This window comes from Sturnira hondurensis, unplaced genomic scaffold (assembly GCF_014824575.4).
Source record: "Sturnira hondurensis isolate 20B ecotype Veracruz unplaced genomic scaffold, ASM1482457v3 Scaffold0017436, whole genome shotgun sequence".
Taxonomy (NCBI): Eukaryota; Metazoa; Chordata; class Mammalia; order Chiroptera; family Phyllostomidae; genus Sturnira; species Sturnira hondurensis.
The window spans coordinates 6,460,279-6,485,074 of NW_028090067.1; the positions used below are offsets into that span (position 1 = coordinate 6,460,279).

General features: G+C 39.4%; 1 protein-coding gene across 2 annotated transcripts in view; it reads left to right on the top strand.

Annotated features, from left to right (window-relative positions):
• Positions 1–24,796, top strand: part of APAF1 (apoptotic peptidase activating factor 1) — a 73,022-nt gene that overhangs the window by 2,314 nt on the left and 45,912 nt on the right. For both annotated transcript variants that reach the window (XM_037068557.1, XM_037068558.1), the window contains exons 2-12: positions 339–517; positions 858–1,047; positions 1,708–1,905; positions 11,274–11,457; positions 13,320–13,432; positions 13,535–13,666; positions 17,070–17,308; positions 17,712–17,879; positions 18,780–18,911; positions 23,327–23,440; positions 23,885–24,069. In XM_037068557.1, the coding sequence (XP_036924452.1) occupies positions 380–517; positions 858–1,047; positions 1,708–1,905; positions 11,274–11,457; positions 13,320–13,432; positions 13,535–13,666; positions 17,070–17,308; positions 17,712–17,879; positions 18,780–18,911; positions 23,327–23,440; positions 23,885–24,069 (1,793 nt within the window). In that variant the 5' untranslated portion in view covers positions 339–379. The remainder of the gene's footprint in view (positions 1–338; positions 518–857; positions 1,048–1,707; positions 1,906–11,273; positions 11,458–13,319; positions 13,433–13,534; positions 13,667–17,069; positions 17,309–17,711; positions 17,880–18,779; positions 18,912–23,326; positions 23,441–23,884; positions 24,070–24,796) is intronic.

The following is a 24,796-nucleotide window of genomic DNA, read 5'->3' on the forward strand; positions in this document are numbered from 1 at the left end:
CTATTACCACTTTTTTGTGGGTGTTTTTTGCACGTACATGTGAATGTTTCCCCAGGGTAAGTTCCTAGAAGCGACACTGCTGGGTTAAAGAGAATGCCTACTTGAAACACTTTTGTATCCTATATTGCCTTCCAAGAAGGTTGCATCCATTGTGTACTCACCTCATATAATGCATAAGAATATCCATTTTCTCACACCTTTGAAGGCCTTGGTTTTTGTCCATTTAAACAAATCTTCACAAAAAATAATTTTTAAAATATTTTCTGATTACCAGTGAGGTATGTATACATCTTTCATATCTTTGTTGGCCTGACATATATTTTCGTGTTTGCCTGTAGCTCATGGTTGACAGCTCAGAGAGAGAGACGTTTGAGGGAGGATGGATGCAAAAGCTCGAAATTGTTTGCTTCAACATAGAGAAGCCCTGGAAAAGGACATCAAAACATCCTACATAATGGATCACATGATTAGTGATGGAGTTTTAACGCCCTCAGAGGAGGAAAAAGTAAAAAATGAGGTACAGCCCTCTGTGCTTTCTTTCAAATTTTTAGAATTTATGCCTTGGTTGGTTGGTTGGCTGGGTTCGAGTGTTGTCCTACACACCCAAAGGTTGTGGGTTTCATTTCGGTTGAGTGTTTGATCCCCTGTTTGAATGCTTATGGGAGGCAGCCTTTCAATATTTCCTTCACATTGATGTTTCTCTCTCCCCCCTTCTCTCTAAAAATCAATAAAACATATGCTCGTGTGAAGATTAAAATTTTTTTCTTTGAATTTATTTTAGAATTTGCACTGGTCTCTACTAATTTGTTGCAAACATATTGTTTCATTATGCTAAAACATTACTTTTCTTTTTTTAGCCTACTCAACAGCAACGAGCAGCATTGCTAATTAAAATGATACTTAAAAAAGATAACTATTCCTACATATCATTCTACAATGCTTTACTACATGAAGGCTATAAAGATCTTGCTGTCCTTCTCCATGGTGGCCTTCCTGTCATCTCTTCTTCCAATGGCAAAGATTCAGGTGGTGGAATAACTTCATATGGTTTGTATGGATAATACTTCTCTCAAATGGCGATTGCAATGGCTAGTTGCTGCAGTTTTGTCTTATTCTCGATGGAGTCTGCTGAAGACACTGAGCAGTTCACTGAAGGATGCATGTGAAAAAATTGTGTTTTCTAATTTGAATATTTTTATTTCCTTCTGTATTAACTCACTTTTCTTGCCCAGTGAGCTATCTACTACCTAGGTAATAATAGATATATCCTAATTTTTTAGAGATAATAAGACAATATGTAGGCCTTTATTTAAGTTCTTCAGTTCTGTGTTTATCAAGTTTATGCGTAGGAAAGAATAAAAATGTTTAGAAATCTAAGTTCTTGAAAGGAATTCTGTATTCCTCCCTTTATATTCTCTTTCCCAGTCTTTAATACGAGAGAAAGAGATTGGAGTCAGAGAAGAGTAAGGTACAGGGGGATATAGATGGAGATTTTCATTGTCCGTGGTCACCTTGGAAGGCATACGTTTGCTTTTATTCTGCTTTTTTTTTCTGAGAAATTTGTTGAAGTTAATATGCTAGCCACATTTTCTTCTCTTGGAATTTCTGAAGCCAAGACCTCTCAGCCTTATTCTCGTTGGTTATCATGATATTATTTGAGTAACCACTTCAGAGTTTTATTCATACTCATTTTGTTTTGGATTTCAGTGAGAACAGTCCTGTGTGAAGGAGGAGTACCCCAGAGGCCAGTTGTTTTCGTTACTAGGAAGAAGCTGGTGAATGCAATTCAGCAGAAGCTCTTCAAACTGAATGGTGAACCAGGATGGGTCACTGTATATGGAATGGCAGGTTGTGGGAAGTCTGTATTAGCTGCAGAAGCTGTTAGAGATCACGTCTTCTTAGAAGGTAAGTTTTGATTACCATATGTTGCTGGCTAAGGAGATATTCTTTGGGCATTGTGTTAGTTTCCTATTGCTCTTATAACAAGTTACCAAAAATTTGGTGGCTTAAAATAACACAAATTTATTATTCTATAGTTCTGGAGGTCAGAAGTCCAAAATACATCTTACTCACTGATTTCAAGGCATTGGCAGAACTGTGTTTCCTCTGGAGGCTCTGGGGAGAATTATTTTCTTTGTAGCCTAGAGGTGGCCTGCGTTCCTTGACTCATGGTCTCTGCCTCCATTTCCAAAGCTGGCAGTGCATAGCATTTGTGCATCTTTCTCTTTCTCTCTGATCTTTGTGTCTCTAATCACATGTCCTTCTTTGACTCTTACGCTCTTGCCTTCCTCTTATAAAGGCCCTTATGATTATATTACCACAAAGATAATCTGAGATAATCTCATCTCAAAATCCTTAATTTAATTGCACCCGCAAAATCCCATTTGCCAGGGAAGGTAACATTTACAAAATCTGTGGAATGGGATATGGACATCTTTGAGGGGTCATTATTCTGCCTACCATAGTATGATGAAATTTTATTTTATTTTATTTTTTAAAAGATTTTATTTATTTATCTTTAGAGGGGAAGGGAAGGAGAGAAGAAGAGAAATATCAATGTATGTTTGCCTCTCGTGAGTCCCCTGCTGGGAACTGGCCAGGCATGTGCCCTGACTGCAAATTGAACCGCAATTGTGTGGTTCACAGGCCCGCACTCAATCCACTGAGCTATACCAGCCAGGGCTTGAAATTTTAAATTTATTTTTATCCTAGCCTGTCACAGTGTGTCTTGGCTAGCCAGGCAGGAAAATTCATAAAATACCAGATGGCAGTTACCATTACTGGAATTAAACTAGTTCCCTTATATCTTAATAATTAGATGGATTGAAATAATAATTAGTTGGAAAAAATCTCAAAAGGTTATATCCTTGCCTTTCAGGCAGTACTAGGCTCAGACCTTCCTGTAAGTTGAGTGTCTGTTTTGGCATAGAATGCCGTGGGGAAGGAGATTCTTGGAAACTCAGTTCCATGAATTGCATTTCTATAATTAATTTTATTAGTTGCTTGTCTTTAAAAATAAAAATCTGTAATAATTTGTCTATTTTATGGTAAGCCCCAAGAAAAAGAAAAATGGGGAGTTGACTATAGCAACTAATAGGTTTTTGTAGTGGGTTTTACACAGTCATTCAGTATCTGGTGATTGACCTCTCTTGTTTCAGGTATTTCAGGTACCGACAGAGTTGGTAAATGTTGGGGAGCCTCTTGTGGGGCTCCAGCACCACCTCGGGCATTGGGGATCCAACAGGAAGGCACAGTCTGTGCACCTAAGGAATTCACTTACATTCCAGTAGGGGAGAGAGATATGTAAACAAATTATGACATATGATAAATTGAACAGCAAAAACAAGTAGAAAGCACAAAGTTAGAACAAAGGAAGGAAGCTTTACTCTCTAGGAAAAGAGGATGGACAGGATAGGTTTCCTAAATGATATGACTTAAAAATTTTTCTTCATCATCACCTGAGGATGTTTTTTCATTGCTTTTAGAGAGAGGATGGAAGAGAGATAGGGAAAGAGAAACATCAGCATGAGAGAGAAGCAGTGATTGGCTGTCTCCCACATGCCTCTGTAGCTGGGATCGTTCATACCAGGACTGGGCACTGAACCGCAACCTAGGTGTGTGCCCTGACTTGGAATCAAACCCGCAACCTTTCAGTTATGGGACAATGCTCCGAAAAACTGGACCATACTGACTAGAGCTAAATGATGTGACATTTTAGCTCAAGTTCGGAGGAAGAATAGAAGTTTGCCAGGCAGACTAGGTAGGGATGGGAAACTAGGGTAGGTGGGCAGGGTAATGGGTAGTTATGAGAATAGGGACGGTCATACTGTGCAGAAGAGGATTTAGGGCATTTGACAGGGCTACTCCTGACCTTAATGAGTCTGGTAGGTTCTCAGGGTATTTGTCAGGAATAGTGGTATAGCTCCCTCAGTCTTTGGTTTCTTCTCTTCATTACTGAGGTCTAGGAATTTAAGGATAGTTCCTGACTTCGAGTTGTTAATAACTTACTTATAATACATAATTAGCCCTTAAGACCCTTTATGATGAGATAACAGGATGAATGGAATAAGTATTAAATCTCTAAGAGACACGGAAGGTGGAGGCCAGGGCACGTCTGTTGTACACAAGTGGCTTTGTTTATACTTCAGGCCGTTGTCAGCAGTATTGGTCTCACTCTTGTTTGGGTTGCCCAGTTCCTAAAGCCTGGTTCCCCCGCTACTATTATAGAGAAGTTTCCTCAAACTCAGCTCTGTGCAAATCTCAGGGCTAAGAATTTATTTTTACCTCTATTGCAAAGTTGATCCCTAAGGATATTTCAGGGTGAAATTGGCTTGTTACTTTAGTATAAATGGGTTTTTCTTTCAATATTAGGATGAATTTTTAATAAAAAATATATATTTTTATAGCACAGAGAGAGCAGAGTTGTTAAGCGATAGTATACTCCACAAAACATGGGAGTGGGCCAACTCTGAGTAGAGATTGACCTAAAATATACATTTATAATGTACTGATTTAGAGTTAAAAGTGTACACCTCAACTCAGTTTAAATCATTCTTGATTATTAGGGTATATTGTTATTTTTTAATATTTATTTATTTATCTTTAATGGGGAAGGGAAGGAGAGAGGAAGAGAAACATCAATGTATGGTTGCCTCTCGTGCATCCCCTGCTGGGAACTGGCCCCTGCCGGGAACTGGCCTGCAACCCAGGCATGTGCCCTGACTGGGAATCGAACCGTGATTGTCTGGTTCACAGGCCCGCGCTCAATGCACTGAGCTATACCAGCCAGGGCTATTAGGCTATATTATTAAAAAAAATTTTTTTAGACAAAGGGGGAGGGGGGGGAGAAAGAAAGGGAGAGAAGCATTGATGTGAGAGAGAAACATTGGTTGGTTATCTCTCGTATGCTCCCTGGCCAGGAACTGAACCTGTATCTAGGCATGTGCCCTGACTGGGAATCCAACCAGCAACCTTTTGCTTTGCAGGATGATGCCCAACTGCATCACACTGGCCAGGGTTATTGGATGAAAAAATTTTAAAAGATTTTATTTATTTATTATTTTTAGACAGAAGGGAAGGGAGGGAGAAAGAGAGGGAAAGAAACATCAATATGTGGTTGTATCTCACACCACCCCCACCTACTGGGGACCTGGCCTGCAGCCCAGGTGTGTGCTCTGACTGGGAATCACACCAGTGACCCTTTGGTTCACAGGCTGAACCACTAAGCTCAATCACAGGCTCAATCCACTGAGCCATACTAGCCAGGGCTCTTGGGGTGAATTTTTAATTTTAGCAGTTACAATGAACCAGCAACTTATGTAATTAATTACCCAGGGGTCATATTGTATAAATTGTGTTCTTGGAGTAGATTTTAATTATTTTGTTTTCTCAGGAAATCTCTGACATTTTTAGAAAATGTCAGAGATTGTAGCAATTTTCTGGTGTATAGGGAGTGTAATTCGTATTCCTCATATGTTTTTATGAGATCTTAAGTGCAGAGTATTGAGTTAATCATGTTTTAGTTCACAGTCCTTGCCATATTAAGCCTGTATAAGACCTGGCTTCTCGCGGTGTGCATTTTCTTTTAAAAATTTTCATTCTCATTTCCCTTCACTCCTCTAAGGAAAAACATTCCTCCTGTGTGTCTCCTCTTCACAACTACAATACTACTTCATTTCTGACACCACAGGTGTGGAATTTCCACACATCCAGCAATTCTTTAACACCAGCTGGGTGTCCTACGATTTAAACTGCATTCCGACACTATCTGGAGATAGCATCAGATCCCACCGGTTAAGGGTTCAGTCTCACAAGACTGCCCCCCACCCCCACCTTCTTTAGATGCCAGGCACAGACCCGGATCATTACTGTGCTTCAGACCAGAGGTTCCCTCTTCTTGGGTTTGATTTTTTTTGAGATTTATTTATTTTTAGAGAGGAAGGTAGGGAGAATGAGAGGGATAGAAACACTGATGTGCAAGAGATACATCCATTGGTTGCTTCTCGTACACCCACAATCAGGGACTTAGCCTGCAACCCAGGCAGGATCCCTGACTGGGCATGGAACTGGTGACCCTTTGGTTCATAGGCTGGCACTCAATCCACTGAGCCACACCAGCCAGGGCAGGTTTGATTAATTTGCTTCAGCTGCTTGCAAAACTCAGGACAACATTTTACTTACTAGATCACTGGTTTATTATAAAAGGATATAATTCGGGAATAGCCAGATGAAAGTGATGCATAACAACAGAACACGTGGGAAGGGTGTGGAGCTTCCGTGGCCTCTCTGGGTGAGCTGTTCTCTCCGTGCTTCCTTGTGGTCACCAGCCCCAAAACTCTGAGAACCCCACCCTTTTGGGTTTTTGTGGAGGCCTCCTTTCATAGCCATGATTGATTAAATCATTGATCACTGGGGATTGAACTCATTCTCAAGCCTCTATCCCCGAGGCTTTAAAGAATGGAAGCTCTCTCCAGACTCTGTCTCCTATTTGCTCCTGTCCTTCCCAGGGTTTCCTTTGTGCTATTAGACTATTAATTGCTACCAGGATAAACCGCATATGAAAGTGGGATGGGGTTAATGTTCTGTGAATAAAGGCAGTTTTTCTTCTGATTAAGTTTGTCTGAATTGTAGAAATCATTCAAGACTAAATTGCTCCCTCAGTCAAAGTGTTTAGATTCTTTCTGAAATGTGGAATTAATGCTTCAGTATTTAGTTGTCATTTTGTGGTAGTAGGATTTTTGCAGATCAGTAAGTCATTTGGTCTGTTGTTATTTTTAAAGCTATTAGTGTTCTGTTCACTTTTTGCATGTGTTTATAATGCTCTTGTTTATTAGTTTTAAATTTAGGAAAGACTTTATTTAGGTAATAGGTACTTAAATTTAAATCTAAAGAATTTACTAGCTAGCTATATCAGGATACTTTCTTGGCCTTCTCTTTAATCCTGGAATGATTCAAACAAAATTTTTAATAGAAAGCACAAGTTAGAATATAAAAAGAACCTTAGGAGCAACAGGTAGTTCAAAATTTTGTTTTAAATGTTACAGGTGTGATATTTTCATTTACAAAGAAAATAAAATTCTCTTTACTTGCCCTTCTCCCCCTTTTCCTAAATTCTTCACCATGGATAGCATGGTTAACAGTTGAGAGTGAATTGTTTCAAATTCTTTCCAGTGCACTTACAAACGTGTACAGCGATAGTGTTCCAACACTACATTCCAACACTAGGTGGAGCCAGAAACTGAAACAGAAATCCGGGATTTTCCGCTTTGTAACTGTTGACTCACAGTGAAGGAAGGTGAAGGGAACTTCAGGAAGCTTTTTACCTTAGTTATCACAGAGTTCTCTGTCTCGTGGTCATGTGTTATGTTTTAGATTTTCTCATGGCAGTTACTACTCGGGACAGCCAAAATCTGACCTAGGTTACCTCCCTGGTTCCCAACGTTTCTGCCGTTCCCCGTAGACTTCCCCTCTGTGACCAGGAAACTCCTCGATGCCATCAACCCTTTCTTTTAATGGTTACCTTTTTGTTTTACTGAAACTGGGCAGTTTTCTGAGAGTACCACCTTTCCCATAGGCTTCTTCACTGGTGCGACAAGTTTTTTTCATTTATATCCCACATACTTTGTCACCAGGAAGTAGGTAGATGTTCTTGTTCTGTGGTGCCTCATTCAAACTATTAATACTCTCTCCTCAGCTAAATTGTTTGTCCTTTGAAGCTCATTTCTTTAATCTTTCCCAGGTATGTACTCTCATTTATTGATAATTGGAGTTTTTTTTATTTTAATGTAGAAGGTCAGAGCTCATTTATTTTTTCTTACAATTTTTTAATTTTATGTTTATTTCTTTTTAGAGACAGGGGAAGGAGGGGAGAAAGAGGGAGAGAAACATCGACTGGTTGCCTCTCACTCCCACTGGGGATCTGGCCGCAATCTAAGCATGTGTCCTGACTGGGAATCAAACTGGTGACCTCTTGGTTCACAGGCTGGCGGTGCTGAATCCACTGAGCTGTGCCAGTCAGGGCTGGAGTTCTTAATTGTAAACTTAAGCCCTTCTTTTGGGGCACACTTAGTAGTTTTAATATCTCAGTGAATGATCATCTAAAATCTTGGCCTCTCATTTCCTTAAGTTCTTTATCTTCAGTGGCGTTTTCTTCACTACACTTCAGCCATATGTTTCCTTGGACCTTGGTCTGGACCCTGGTCCTTGGCACTACCAGAAGGGATGCCACTTTTGAAATCTTGTTATAAACATTCTATTTGGTGCTTTGCCTGCCTCTGCCTATTCTGTTCTCTAAGTGCACTACTGCAGTTTTCTGACCTATCAAGAAATACCCATTGATTCCATAATATCCTTATTATTTATCCTATCAGTCTCCTCTTACACTTGGGTCTAGATTTTTATTGCCCATCATTTGGTTGCTCCTTAGCACATACTCTTGGCTCTTAGGTTCTCTCCTTATCTTGGGTGAAAGCTGATTCCTTCTTTATGTTAGGAAATGGAGTAGGTATTCGTTCTTACCCCTGTTGCTCATCCAGATCATTACTTGCTTCTTTTTGCTGGAGCAAATCACCCAACCGAGTTTCAATTCATATTCATAGTTATAAACCTTGGCAGTTTTATTGGGTTTATTAGTGAATGTGTAACTATTGCATTGGGGTTTGTTGGGTGTAATCAGAAAGCAACTTTACTCTTTTCCTTCATTGCCTGTTAAAAACTCTTCTCTGGGACTGATTCTTTGACTGACCTTGTAGAGGTTCAGCATCCCCAGGGTACTTCAGATTTTTTAAAAAGTTTTATTTCACCCAAGCCAGGTAGCTCATTTGGTTAGAGTGTCGCCACAATAAGCCAAGGTTGTGGGTTCTGTCCCAGTCAGGGCACATACAAGAAGCAACCAATAAATGCATAAATAAGTGGAACAACAAACTGATGTATCTGTCCCTCCCCCTCTCCTTTCCTCTTTTTCTCTAAAATCGGTAAATTTAAAAAAGTTTCAATGATTGAAATGTCAAGTTCTATTTAGTATTCCAGACTTTCTTTATGTGTGAAGTTCTACCCTTCTTCACTTGAGCCTGCTTCAGGCTTTGGAAGCCTGTCGGGGAAGAGGTGGTTCAGAGGGACGTTGCTGGCGGTCTCCAGCTGTTTCCTGTTGCAAACTACGTTGCTGTGAAGATCCTTGTGGTGGAAGAACGGTTTAGAAGTTGAGCATTGAGGCTGGCGTTTTGAAATTCCATCTCTGCTTAATTAGCTGTGTAATGGTAGACAAATTACTCAACCTTTTTATACCTCAGGTCCTCATCTGCAAAGTGGGGGATAGCAATAGTGTCTGCTTGATAGTCTGCGGTGAGGATTAAATGTAGATTAATGTGGAGAACTGTTAGCATAGTGCTCACAAAATATGTCATAAGTACATCTTCGTGCATATATACAAATAATTCTTTTGGATGATTAAGTTTTTAAAATAATGGTTTCTTTTTGTATTTAATTATTTCTTTTTTAATGTTTTATTTATTTATCTTTAGAGAGGAAGGGAAGGAGAGAAGGAGAGAAATATCAATGTATGGTTGCCTCTCATGAGTCCCCTGTTGGGGACTGGCCTGCAACCCAGGCATGTGCCCTGACTGGGAATCAAACCTAGATCGTGTGGTTCGCAAGCCCGCGCTCAATCCACTGAGCTACACCAGCCAGGGTTAATTATTTCTTTTTTAAAAAAGATTTTATTTATTTTCAGAGAGAGGGGGAGGGAGGGAGAAAGAGAGGGAGAGATACATCAGTGTGTGGTTTCCTCTTGTGTGCCCCTTACTGGGTGCCTGGTCCACAACCCAGGCATGTGCCCTGACTGGGAATCAAACTGGTGACCTCAATCTCCTGAGGCCGGCACTCAATCTACTGAGCCACACTAGCCAGGGCAGTACTTAATTATTTTTGCATACTGGTAAATAAATTGCCTTCAGTATAATATAACTCATTTATCTTTGTATCTATTTTTTGCTTTTTCTTATACTTTTATGATCACGTAATAGAAATCTTCATGATTAATGCCATTGGTATGATCTAGTGTTGCCATCCACCATATTTTACACATAGGGATCCCTCTCACATTTTTTCCTGTCTGTGGGGAGCTGATTTAGTATAGTCTATTAAGATGTTTCGCTCCTGATACAGTGCTTGTTAGTTCAGCGCTTAATATGTGTAAGGTGCTCTCAGATGCCTATCACTATGAAGTCTCTTATAACCCTTTGCAGTTAGCATAGCGAATTCACATATTTGATAGCATTAATTTTGCAGAGCAACTTTAAAATAGGTTGGGTAAACAGTCATATTTCAGTATAATAGGTGAGACTGAGGCTGAATGCTTTGCCAGAGATTGCACAGCTGATAGTACAGGCAGACTTGAACCTAACTTCTTACTTTAAGTCTCTGTGTGTGAACCATAATGAGAGAGTTACCTGTTTCTAGACATTATGGTTCTCAGTCAGAGGTGATTTTGCCCCTCTCCCCCAGCTGACATGGGCTGTGTCTGGAGACACGTTTGGTTGTCATACTGGGAAGGGGGAATACTCCTGGACTCCAGTGGGTAGAAGCCAGGGGGGCTGTTGAACATCCTGCAGTGCACAGGGCAGTCTCTCACGGCAATGAGTTGTCTGGGCGAGACTGTCCAGAGTGCCTAGGCTGAGAAACTGCTCTAAGTGATGACTGGTGACGTAGGGCAACGATTACGAAGTTTTGTTCGGTAAGATTTTTACTGATAAAGAGAAATATCAATGTATGGTTGCCTCTCATGCGTTCCCTGCTGGGAACTGGCCTGCAACACAGGCATGGGCCCTGACTGGGAATCAAACCATGATCTTTTGGTTTGAAGGCCTGCATTCAATCCACTGAGCTACACCAGCCAGGGCTAAAACATTTAAAAAAAAAAAAAAAAATTAATTATTTATTTTTAGAGAGGGGGGAAGGGAGGGAGAAAGAAAGGGAGGGAAACATCAATGTGTGAGAGGTACATTAATCGATTGCTTCTCATATGCCCCCATCTGGGGTCGTGGCCTGCAACCCAGGCATGTGCCCTGTGATTGGGAATCGACCTGCTGACTTTTGGTTTGCAGGCTGGCACTTAGTCCACTGAGCCATACCAGCCAGGGCATAAAACTTATGTCCTTAATTCAAAAGAAATTGAAGATATGAGATTGAAGATTGAAATAGATCTGCTTATTAGTAAAATCTTTGAAAGAAAGACTCCTGTTCAAAGGCCTTGAGTTTATTCTTTTTTCCCTCATCAGATTGTTTCCCAGGGGGTGTGCATTGGATTTCGGTTGGGAAGCAAGACAAATCTGGGCTTCTGATGAAACTACAGAACCTTTGTACACGGCTGGATCAGGATGAGAGTTTCTCCCAGAGGCTTCCACTTAATATTGAAGAGGCTAAAGACCGTCTCCGCCTTCTGATGCTGCGCAAACACCCAAGGTACAGATGGTCGAATTTAGTCGGCATGTAAAGTCCCAGTGAGCCCCAACTCCTGAGACCTTGAGAGCATCATACCCTTTTCTCACTGTTCAGCAGAGGGTGTTAGAACAAACCATTGCCTTCTCTCTTGTATTAAATTTAAAAAGTGGCTTCCACTGGCCTAGAACTGCTGCCCTTCTCTTTGCCTCCTACCTACGACATTACCTCTTATGCACCATTGTAGGCTCTTAAGAAATATGGCAAGTAGGTGAGTGGTCTTTGCTGGAAAATGCAAGCTGTTACGTTGAATCCATTGTTTCGAATGGATTAATATGGAACAAGAGAGATTAAACATAGGCAACTAGTAAAACTCAGAGTCAGGAAGGCTTTTTCATTGAATGGGTTTCTTCTAATTGTGTTGTCTTCATTGGGGTATACATGTAACTCTTCTATTTCAGTATACTTTGAGTTTGTTTTATTTGTTTATTTCATTAATTCATTCAACAAATACTGATATAATTATGTGCCAGGCACTGTTACCAGCTGTTTCACAGTTTCTACAGAGCCCGATGGGAGACAGCAGCTTAGTTGCTGCTTGTCTTAAGGGTATAATCGGGAATTCAGTCAATACTTTGATTTCCACGATCTAGCGGCCTTTGTTTTCACTTGCTCATTTAAGTAGCATTGGGTGTTGGACCTGGGTCAGTGCTGCAAGCACAACCATGAGTGTAGCGTCTCTTGGGAGTGTGGCAGTCAATTGGGCAAGACTCAGATGATGGCATTGCTGCGCCTGGTGACTGGTGCAGGGATTCATATCAGAACATTGAGTGAGAGGAGTACTTTTGGGGAAAAGCCTCCTTTAGATGATTATGATGGGTGCTCACTGTAGAGGGAAGCTCCCCTTTCTCTGGTGTTGCTCTCCTCTGAACCCCTTCGTCATCTCCCCTTCCCCCTGGTACTCACTGGTACCCATTTTCCTGGAGGAAGTAGAATGGAGACCGCTAACCATTCTCCTTTTTCTTGCTCGGTAACTTCTCCCTAATCCTACTTCCCTTCTTTGCAAAATAAAAGTGATTTCTGTTTAGGAAAATACTGTAACCACTCTCAGATATATCAAACCATGGCTTACAATGCCAGTCATTTTCGGTTTGTACTCTTGCAATGTTCCAACCTGTGTATGTGCCTAGAGTCTTTTTTGGTCGTGTTCAGAAGTAGTGTGGCATTAGGTGAAAACACTATTGTGTAATTATGCTGTCAGGTTTTAGTTGTATTTTTTTCTAATTTGTTCTGGTGAGTTTTAAATGTTTTTGGAGAGACCAGTCAGGAATTGGTACAGAGATTTTTTTTCTCATTATTTATAAACTGATTTCTTGGGTGGAAAACACCCCATGAGTGTATCAAATGAAAAGTAATCTTGCCAATGCATTCTGTTAGGTCAGAACATATGAAATTTTTAGTTTTGTAGGTAAATGCGCTTAAAAATCATCACTGTTTTATGATTCATTGTAACTCTAACCCCAGCCCAGTTCTTATTTGGTTTTGGTGCTTAATGACTGAATTGGAAAAAAGTCTCATTCCGTGGATAGGCTCCAGGTAGCTGATTTCTGATACTTCTGGCCCTCTTTTTATAGTCCTTTAACTTTAATATGCACCGATTTTAGGTGAGAGGGATGCTTATTTTTTTCTTTTTTGAATCAATATACAGGGTGGGCAAAAGTAGGTTTACAGCTGTGACTTTCCTGTGAGTATGTGAGTATTGTGAAATGGATATAGCAAAGAAAAGAGGAAATTTAAAAAACAGTGGTGGCATTCTCTTTTTAAATTTTTTTAAAGGAAGCTTAAAATAAATGTCATTGGTGACTCAATACAGTTCTTTTAATTAGGTCTCTGTTGATCTTGGATGATGTTTGGGATCCTTGGGTATTAAAAGCTTTTGACAATCAGTGTCAGATTCTCCTTACAACCAGAGACAAGAGTGTTACGGATTCAGTGATGGGTAAGGATTATTAATTTACTTTTTAGTACCTTTATGTTTTAAGTCAGTTACATGTAAGTATGTGGCATACCGAATGACTTACTATATCTTGTGATTTTGCAGGTCCTAAATATGTAGTTCCTGTGGAGAGTGGCTTAGGAAAAGAAAAAGGACTTGAAATTTTATCCCTTTTTGTTAATATGAAGAAATCAGATTTGCCAGAACAAGCTCATAGTATTATAAAAGAATGTAAAGGTATAGTTCCTTATTTTATGTGTGAGGGGGTTATAGAGATGTTAACTTATCCTGTTGTAAATTAAGTTAATGAATATGACAGTTTAGCATATGAACATCCAAAAGCTTTGCTAGAATATGTAGCATTTTAGGTTGTTCTCTGGTACCCTAAATGTAAAGTAGTATTTGGGATTCATTCATGAAGATAATGTTAAGTGAATACCCTTACCACGTTAACATGAAGACATGGCCTCTGCCGTCAAAGAGTAAAAAGTGTGGTGAGAGTATTAAATTTTTTTTGGTTAGGATTCTATAAAATTAGTATTCTAATTTGATAAGTAAACATTGGTTTTGTCTTAATTTGCATTTTTTACTAGCAAAGTTAAACTTTTTACTTATTTATTTAATTTTTGCATTTTCTGACATTATTCTTGACTTGCTTCCCTTTTGTGGTATAAGTATCTTTAATTGACTTTTAGGTACTCTATTGAAGCTGTTAGCCATTTTTCTTTTTTTAAAAATATATTTTATTGATTATGCCATTACAGTTGTCCTATTTCCCCACCTTCTTTCCCCTCCACCCTGCATACCCCTCCCCCACCGTTCCCTCCCTTATGTTTATGTACATGTGTCACAAGTTCTTTAGAATCTGTATTTCCCAAAGGAAAAAAAAAAGAATCTATATTTCCCATACTATTCTTGCCCTGCCCCCTATTTTCTAACTACCATCTATGCTACTTATTCTCTGTACCTTCTCCCCCCTTCTCCTCCTCCCACTCCCCTGTTGCTAACCCTTCATGTGATCTCCATTTCTATGGTTCCACTCCCGATCTAGCTGTCCTCTTGGTTTGCTTTTGTTTTAGGTGTGGTTGTTAATAACTATGAGTTTGCTGTCCTTTCACTGTTCATATTTTTTGTCTTCTTTTTCTTAGATAAGTCCCTTTAACATTTCATATAATAAGGGCTTGGTGATGATAAACTCCTTGAATTTGATCTTATCTGAGAAGCACTTTATCTGTCCTTCCATTCTAAATGAAAATTTTGCTGGATAAAGCAATCTTGGATGTGGGTCTTTGCATTTCATGACTTGGAATACTTCTTTCCATCCCCTTCTTGCCTATAAGGTCTCGTTTGAGAAATCTGCTGACAGTCTGATGGGAACTCCTTTGTAGGTGATTGTCCCCTTATCTCTTGCTGCTTCTAGGATTCTCTCCTTCATTTTAGTCTTGGCTAATGTAATTATGATGTGCCTTGGTGTGTTCCTTCTTGGGTCCAACTTCTTTGGGACTCTCTGAGCTTCCTGGATTTCCTGGAAGTCTATTTCCTTTGCCAGATTGGGGAAGTTCTCCTTTATTATTTGTTCAAATATGTTTTCCACTTGTTGCTCTTCCTCTCCCCCTTCTGGTACCCCTATAATTCGGATGTTAGAACGTTTAAAGATGTCCTGGAGGTTCCTAAGCCTCTCCTCATTTTTTTGAATTCTTGTTTCTTCCTTCTTTTCTGTTTGGTTGTTTCTTTCTTCCTTCTGGTCCACTCCCTTGATTTGAGTCCCAGTTTCCTTTCCATCACTATTGGTTTCCTGTGCATCTCCCTTCATTTCAATTAGTTTAGCCTTCATATGTTCCTCTAATTTGTGACTAAAATCAATCAGTTCTGTGAGCATCCAGATCACCAGTGTTTTGAACTGTGCATCTGATAGTTTGGCTATTTCTTGGTCACTTGGAATTATTGGCTCTGGGACTTTGAGCTGTTCTTGAGCCATAATGTTTTGGTCTGTTCGAGCTTGTTAGGTATGAGGGGCGGAGCCTTAGGTGTTCACCAGAGCGGGGGGACCCATTTGCTGGGTTGTGACACTGCATGTGGGGGCGGGGTCAGAGAGGGGCAATGGGGGGTTTGTTACTCTCTCTCTCTCAGATTTCGGTCCCCTCTGCCGCTTCCCACAAGCAAACTGGGCCCCCCTGGTGCCGGCTCCCAGGTGTGTGGGCCTGTGCACCCTCCAGGACCCTGTGGGTCTCTCCAACAAACTCTCTGTGAGCCTAGGATCCTCTCATGGTACCTCGACTCCTAAAGTCTTTCCAGATGGTGTTTTCAGGCTCTAATTCCCATCGCTGGGGCCCTAGCCTAAGCCGTCTGTCTCACTGTTTGCTCCTTTGCTTGGTTTATCTGCGTGCGAATGTGTGACCGAAGTCAGCCGGCCGGCCGCCTTGCGCCCTCACTGGGTCTGCCCGTTGCCACCCCACGCCTGGGATCCACCAACCACCGCCTGTGCTCCTGGGTGGGTCCGGCTGATCTTTCCTGCCCAACCCCGCTCTGCCAGCCCCTGACTCCGCCTCTCTTACCAGTCTGGCTGAGTGGTTCGTTTTTGTCGGACTTCCATACAATTCAATTTTCTGTGTTTTGGTTGAGTTTTTGTTTCTAAAACTTTATTGTCTTTAAACTTGGTTGTGCGAGGAGGCACAGTGTTTCCACCTACGCCTCCATCTTGGCCGGAAGTCCTAGATATATCTCATTTTTTTCAAATATTTTCCCCCAGTTTTTTGTCCCTCTAATTTTTTAGTCTTTTTGAAATACAGAAATTTAAACTTTTATGCAGTCAAATCTATCAGCAGTTAAGATTACTTTTTCCGTTGTTGTTAATGCATGGAAATACCTTCTTTTTTTCCTTTCTGCTATCAAGTAGATACTTGGTTTTGAGTTAATTGTCTTTAAAAAAAATCTTAAACTTAGAAAAAATGTTTACTGTGTTTTTTGGACTATAAGATGTACTGCCCCCCCCAAATTGGGGAGGAATAATGGTTGTTAATGTTGTTGAGTTGTGCTTATATTTACATTGGTGAAATATTATGTTAGTTATGTTATTAAATATTTTACTACATTTTTTTGCTTCAAAAATTTTTTTCCTATTTTTCTCTAGAACCTAGGTGTGTCTTATGGTCCAAAAAATAAGGTAATTTGTATTCATTATAAAGCTGATGCATATCTGTACTATAAAGAAAAAAAGAAACTCTTCATAATCTGATAATTATTAGTATCATGAGAGTACTTCTTCCAGTCTTTTAGGACATATAAAACTTTGGAAAAAATATTGAGATTATAATGTGGTATACATAATTTAAAATCTTGTCCTTTTCATACAAGTCTTGATCATTTTCCCGTGCCATTAAATGTCGTTTGAAAAAAATTTACCAATGGCATAATATTGTCATATACATTAATCTAGTCATTTCTGTTATTTAAGATTTTTCATTATTTTAAATAATTCTGTGATGACTGTCCATAAATGAAATATTTCTTATTTCTAATGGTTTCCTTAAAATAAATATTTTAAGGCTTTGGGAACCATGCAGCAATAAATCGATTTTTAACTTAGAGGTAATTCTGAAATGAGACAATGTTAACACACTGACTTTGTTTGGTTCTTTAGGTTCTCCTCTTGTAGTGTCTTTAATTGGTGCTCTTTTACGTGACTTTCCCAACCGCTGGGAGTACTACCTCAGGCAACTTCAGAATAAGCAGTTTAAGAGGATAAGGAAATCTTCATCTTACGATTATGAGGCCCTGGATGAAGCCATGTCTATAAGTGTTGACATGCTCAGAGAAGATATCAAAGATTATTACACAGATCTCTCCATTTTTCAGAAGGACGTTAAGGTGCCTACAAAGGTAATAGAAGGACCAAGAATCCTCATCCCTGGGTATTTAAGGCGTGTAGCCTTTAATAAAGTGCCAAGAATATTGTTACGGAGGATATGGGAAAGATAAGATCTGTGTGATTGAGGTGGTGGGATGGAAGGTCCCATTGCTCTCAGTCTCCATCAAGGGCTTGATGGTGAACTGGGGACGAGTTACCTGTTTCTCGGTGGCTCTAAGTGAAGCTAAGAAGCATCCAACTTCTTTCTCTCTTTCTCTATTCTGTTCTATCTTGGGGAATGATTGAGCTCTTTCTTATGAAATAGAGATTCTTGTTCAGAGCTTTGAGATACGATTTTTGGTGTGTGTTAACACCTTGTCTGCAGTCTGGTCAGTGTACTTCTGTGGCACATTAAATGCTTCAAATGATTCCTAGGTTTTATGTGTTCTCTGGGACATGGAGACTGAAGAAGTTGAAGACATACTGCAGGAGTTTGTTAATAAGTCTCTCTTATTCTGTGACCGGAACGGAAAATCATTTTTGTATTATTTGCATGATCTTCAAGTAGATTTCCTTACAGAGAAGAACCGCACCCAGCTTCAGGTACTTGTACGTCTGTACATTCTCTCTCTGTCTTTTTTATAAAACTCTATTTTGGGGTTAATTTTATTTATTTATTTATTTATTTATTTAAAGATTTTATTTATTTATCTTTAGAGAGGAAGAGAAGGAGAGAAGTATCAGTGTATGGTTGCCTCTTGTGAGTCCCCTGCTGGGAACTGGCCTGCAACCCAGGCACGTGCCCTGACTGGGAATCAAACCGTGATCCTGTAGGTTGCAGGCCCGCGCTCAATCCACTGAGCTATACCAGCCAGGGCTGGGGTTAATTTTAGACACAGAAAAGTTGTAAAATAGTACACTTTCTGTGCCTGTACCTTTCACTCAGCTCTCCCCAGTGTCAATGTCAAATATAACTGCAATGTGACAAGTCTACAGACTGACATTTGCTGCCTTTCCCCTTGGTGTCCTTTTTGTGGTCCAAATCCAATTCAGGATTCCATATTGCATATACTTGTCATGTTTTCTTAGTCTCCTCAACTCTGAAAATTCCTCAGGTTTCGTGATCTCTCATGGTCACTTGTGACCTGTTGACCTAGCTGGTTATTTTGTACAGCGTTCCTTAGTTTGGGTTCACTTGATATTTTTCTCCTGACTAGATCAAGGCTATATAATTTTGGCAAGAATACCACAGAAATACTGTTGTGTTCTTCTCGGTGCATCATATCAGAGTGTTGATATATATTATCAGTGATGTTACCATTGATCACTTGGTTAAAGTGATATCTAGCATTATCTTTATAGTTGCTACTTTTTTCTTTTGTAATAAGTATGTTGTGGGGAGATTTTATGTACATTCTTAAATAGCTTTGGAAGCTGGAGTTACTGCACTGTTCAGGTTATGAAATTGTTCCTCTCCTCTGATACATATCATCTGGGTTGCAGGATCTGCACAAGAAGATAATCACTCAGTTCCAGAGGTACCACCAGCCACATACTCTCTCGTTAGATCAGGAGGACTGCATGTACTGGTACAATTATCTGGCCTATCACATGGCTAGTGCCAATATGCACAAAGTAAGATGACCCACCCGTTTAAACATTAACTTGTTTTGTCTCACTTTTATTTAGTCCTGTTTAGAAATTTTTATTAGGAAAAATAGAATTACAGTCTATGTATTTTTATTTTTGTTACTATTTTTACCTGCAGCGATTTAGAAAGGTACTTTAGTAACTGCAATAAATGAACCACCTGAAGATTCACTCTGTTCTCACCGGTAGCTTTTCTTTATAGAGGCAGTGTGAGTTTGTTTTTGAGTTTAGAGAGGAAACGGAGGATGGGAAAGTATATTCATTCATTCAACAAATATTTATTGAGTGCTTATTACGTACTGGCATTGTTACTCATTATGAGGATGCTATGGCCATGAAATCCCTCCTGTCATTGAACTTACATTTTGTGGAGGAGACTGACAGTGGACAAATAAACTTACACCAAGCCATGGGGTAGTAAGTGCTCAGAAGAAAAAAGCATGGAAGGAGAAAGAAAGTGATGTATGGGAGTAGAATCATGATTTGCTGATGTATTTGACATGCATTACAAGAGAAGAATCAAAGATGACTTCAGGCTCGTGCAGAGGAAGGACTAGAGTTGCTACGTCTGTGCGTAGAACAAGTGTTTTTTGGGGCGGGGAGAAGGTTAGGAACTCATTTTGAGTATAAGTCTGATATACATAGTAAAACATTTAACTAGAAATATTGAGCATTTAGTTGGATATATAAATCTAGATCTCTGGAGATAGGGACTAAAGATAACATTTGGGAATTATTAGCACATAGATGATATTTGAAGTCATAACTACCAACTACTAGAAATGTAATTGGTAGATAAAATTTTGGAAAACCATATGTACTTTGAATAATTTTTCTATACTTAGGTATATTATTTCTTGGTTACAAAAATGATGTTGTGGCCTGTTTAATAATACACTTTATATTTAATAATCTATATTGGAGTAAAGGTATTCCAAAAATATAAGTGCCCTAATTTATTTAACCAAACTGTAATTGTTGAATATTTAGGTTGTTTTCAGTCTTTTTGACCTTAGGATGCTGTAATGAATATTCTTGGTTATCTTTACACCTATAGTATTTCCTTTGAAAATTCCTTGAAGTGGAATTAATGGGTCCATGCATTAAAAAAAAAAGTAGAAAAAACCCAAAGTTTTGGTATGTATGATAGTGTGGCAGGATTCAGTTTCTTCTCACTTTTTAAGTTTTTTTTTCCCCTGATGATTAAAGATAGTGATTTATTTTCATTGGAAAAAATTTAAGAAAACTAAAATAAGGAAATGAAGGTCACAATTAGCAACAGTTAATGCTTTTGTGGATACTTTTCTAGATTATTTTGTTGCTCCGATATACACACTTATCCTCTAAAATCAAAATGGGATCATAATACCATTGAAATAGTCCTATTTCTTGTTTTTTTCCATTTAATGGTATTTCATGGTCATCTTTTCATGTCAATTTATATAGAGCAATGTAATTTTTAAAGCTGCATACTATTTCATAGTGTAGCTACATTATGATTAACCAGTTGGTTATGAACAATTAGATTTCTTAAACACACTCATCTGATTATTTTCTTAGGACACATATTTATAAGTGTAATCTCTGGGTCAAATGGTGTGTACAGTTGGAATTTTATTTTTTATTTTATTATTTTAAATATATTTTATTGATTATACCATTACAGTTGTTCTATTCCCCCCCTTCATTCCCCTCCACCCGCACACTCCCTCCCCCACCATTCCCCCCCCTTAGTTTATAACCACGTGTCTCAAGTTCTTTAGATTCTATATTTCCCCCACTATTCTCGCCCTCCCCCCATCTATTTTCTACCTACCATCTATGCTATTTTCTGTGCCTTCTCCCCCCTTCTCCCCCTCCCACCCCCCTGTTTCTAACCCTCCATGTGTTCTTCATTTCTATGGTTCCACTCCTGATCTAGCTGTCTTCTTGGTTTGCTTTTGTTTTAGGTGTGGTTGTTAATAACTGTGTGTTTGCTGTCCTTTCACTGTTCACATTTTTTATCTTCTTTTTCTTATATAAGTCCCTTTAGCATTTCATATAATAAGGGCTTGGTGATGATGAACTCCTTGAACTTGACCTTATCTGAGAAGCACTTTATCTGTCCTTCCATTCTAAATGAAAGTTTTGCTAGATAAAGCAATCTTGGCTGTAGGTCTTTGGATTTCATGACTTGGAATACTTCTTTCCATCCCCTTCTTGCCTGTAAGGTCTCTTTTGAGAAACCAGCTGACAGTCTGATGGGTACTCCTTTGTAGGTGACTGTCCCCTTATCCCTTGCTGCTTCTAGGATTCTCTCCTTCATTTTGGTCTTGGCTAATGTAATTCTGATGTGCCTTGGTGTGTTCCTTCTTGGGTCCAACTTCTTTGGGACTCTCTGAGCTTCCTGGATTTCCTGGAAGTCTATTTCCTTTGCCAGATTGGGGAAGTTCTCCTTTATTATTTGTTCAAATAAGTGTTCCACTCGTGGCTGTTTCTTTCCCCCTTCTGGTACCCCTATAATCCGGATGTTGGAACGTTTAAAGGTGTCCTGGAGGTTCCTAAGCCTCTCCTCATTTTTTTGAATTCTCATTTCTTCATTCCTTTCTGGTGGGATGTTTTGTTCTTCCTTCTGGGCCATTCCATTGATTTGAGTCCCAGTTTCCTTTCCATCACTATTGGTTTCCTGTGTATCTCCCTTCATTTCAATTAGTTTAGCCTTCATATGTTCCTCTAATTTGTGACTATAATCTACCAGTTCTGTGAGCATCCTGATAAATAGTGTCTTGAATTGTGCTTCTGAGAGGCTGGCAATTTCTCAGTCGCTTAGAGAAATTGGCTTATTGGCTCTGGGACTTTGAGTTCTTCTTGCACCATCTTTTGGGCTGTTCGTGCCTGTTCCGTAGCAGGATCAGAGCCCTAAAGTGTTCACTAGAACAGGGCAACTAAGTCGCTGGGTTATGACATTGTATGTGGGTGCGGGGTCAAAGAGGGACAATGGCTTCCCATCTGCCGCCAGCCACCGCGGCCCCCACCATCACCAGGCCCACGCGTTTCGTTCCACTGCACGCGAGTGTGCCACCGCTGTCAGCCCTCCACCACTGGGTTCGCCCCCTGGGACCTGTGTGGTCCGCCTCACTGTGCGCGAATGTGCGACCGTGGTCAGTCTGCCCCACACCCCGACTGGTTCCGGGCTGCCTGCGCACCTAGGTCGGGGGATCAGTCCTGCCCGACCCTGCTCCGCTGCTGGCTCCGCCCCTCTTACCGTCCCTGTTGAACGGTTGGTAGTTGTCGGACTTCCGTATAATTCCGTTTTCTGGTCTTTGGGTGTGTCCTAGTTCTCCAAACCTTTGTTGTGTTCAAACTTGGTTGTGGGAGAAGGCACAGCGTTTCCACCTATGCCTCCATCTTGGCGGAAGTTGTCCCCAGTTGGAATTTTAGTACAGACTGTCAAACTGTCCTCCAGGGCTGCTTTGATTTGTATCACTGTCAATATGAGAGTGCTCATTTCCTCTGATTCCAGCCAATATTTTTATCATTTCTTTTATTCTTTAACAATCTGATATTAAAAAATAGTAAATCTTACTCTTTCCCTTTGATTACAGGTGCGGTTTTTGGCCATTTGTACTTTTTATTTTGTGAATTGGTTCTCATCGACTGTCTATCTATTTTTATATTAGGGTGTATATCTTCCTGTTTTTTAAAGTATTTTCTATAAAAATGAATAGTGAGCAGTGTTCATTTTTATTATATTAATATTATCATCTATCATACCTGTTATAAAATTTTTTTCCTGTTTTTTTTTTGCCTTAAATTTTATTTAGATTGGTTCCTATTGTATTGAAGATTTGAGTTTTTATGTTGTTTAATATACCACTATTTTTCTTTCTTTTGTTTTTCTTTAAGGATTTTATTTATTTTTAGAGAGAGGGGAAGGAAGGGAGAAAGAGAGGGAGAGAAACATGGATGTGCTAGAGATATGTTGATTGGTTGCCTCTTGTAACTGGGGACCTGGCCTGCAACCCAGGCCTGTGCCCTGACTGGGAATCAAACCAGCGACCTTTCGGTTTTCAGGCTGCACTCAATCCACTGAACCACACCAGCCAGGGCTATGTTTCTTTTTGGTATTTTGCTTTGGTGTCATGTTTACAAACATTTCCTTCACCTCAAGCTTACAGAAATACCTTAACTTTTAGAATTTTTGAAGTTATTGATTTTATACTTAAGTCTTTAATCCAACTAAAATTTACTTTGAGCTAAGGTGTGAGGTCCATTTTATGTTGCTTTGGAACTATTTATATGTTCCTTTTCATCGTTAAATTTGAGGTATCTGCTAAGTTTCTCCCAGTAGTGATGGTAGACTTAAAATGTTTTGATCTCTTTAACAGCCCTGATCTTATTTATTTATTTATTTTAAAAAGGAACTTCGTGCTTTAATGTTTTCCCTGGACTGGATTACAGCAAAAACCGAACTCGTAGGCCCTGCTCATCTGATTCATGAATTTGTGGAATACCGGCATATACTGGATGAAAAGGTATATATTCATCTGAAAAATAAGTCCTGCAAGGACATGCTTTTTTGACACTTATTTCTAGGCTTAATAGTGAGGATGAGCAGAAGAGGCGAAGAGTGATGATTTTCTTATTTTGACCTTTGATTCTTCTTCTTATTTTGTTTCCTAGCCTACTGGGAATGTGAATAGGATTGAAGTTTGAAAGTTGAAGTAAAGTGTTCAAGTATTTTTTTTAAAAGAAGTATTTTTGTTAATAAAGTAATACTTTGATAATAAGATTTTTATCCTATGTTTAAAGTATGAAGAGGGTCATTCTATATTTGTTACCTAAATGGTTGGTTATTCAGCTTTAGCTCATACAGAGAATATCTCATTTAAGCCTTTAGAGTAACAAGATCACAGAAACAGAAAAATGTCAGATCTTGGCTCTGCTTATGTTTCTAAGAGATTTCAGTTTGTCCGTAGGATTGCGCAGTCTGTGAGAATTTCCAGGAGTTTTTATCTTTAAATGGACATCTTCTTGGACGACAGCCGTTTCCTAATATTGTACAGCTGGGTCTCTGTGAGCCGGAAGCTTCAGAAGTGTACCAGCAGGCTAAGCTGCAGGCCAAGCAGGAGGTCGATAGTGGAATGCTCTACCTGGAGTGGATGTAAGTAGGTTAGGAGAGACCAAAGGGAGCGCTGTTCTGACTGTTCATTATTTTTTCAGGTGGTGAATAAGTTCACTCCAGGAAGATTTAGCTACAGTTCTTTGGAAAAGGCTGGAACTTTTAATAAGCATTCTTACTTATCAAAAAGTTTTAGAGAAGTAAGCATGGGAGAAATATACGTGTTTCAAGAGTCCGTAGAAAATAGATGATTGCCTACGTGGCATTTTGACTAGTCATTCTAAATATTAACACCAAATGCTTTACTTACTGTAGTAAGTGAGCAAGTGGTCAAGAGCGTGGCCTTTGAAGCCACAAACCTGTGTTTGAGACTCAGTTCTGAAACCTGACAGTTTTGTAATTTTGAACAAGTTACAGGTTCCTCCCTTTTCTCATATGTAAAGTAGAGGTAACAGTCCTTTGAGGTCAGTACTGTTTTTGTGAAGATTAAATGAGACATTGGATATAAAGCAATTAGCACATTGTCTTGCACATGGCTCTCATTAAACTTCCCTTGAATTCTGATTCTTCTAACTCCTAAAAGAGGCCATCCGGTTTTGCTTTTACCCCAATCTTACCAATTACTAAAAGGAAAGCTAAGCTACCATCTTTTTAATGCCTGTTGTGTACAATAGGCTGACATGTTACTCATTTTATCTTCAAAACAACCTTGTAAGGTAAATGTTATTTGCTCTGTTTTACGCATGAGAAAATTGACATGTGAGAAAAC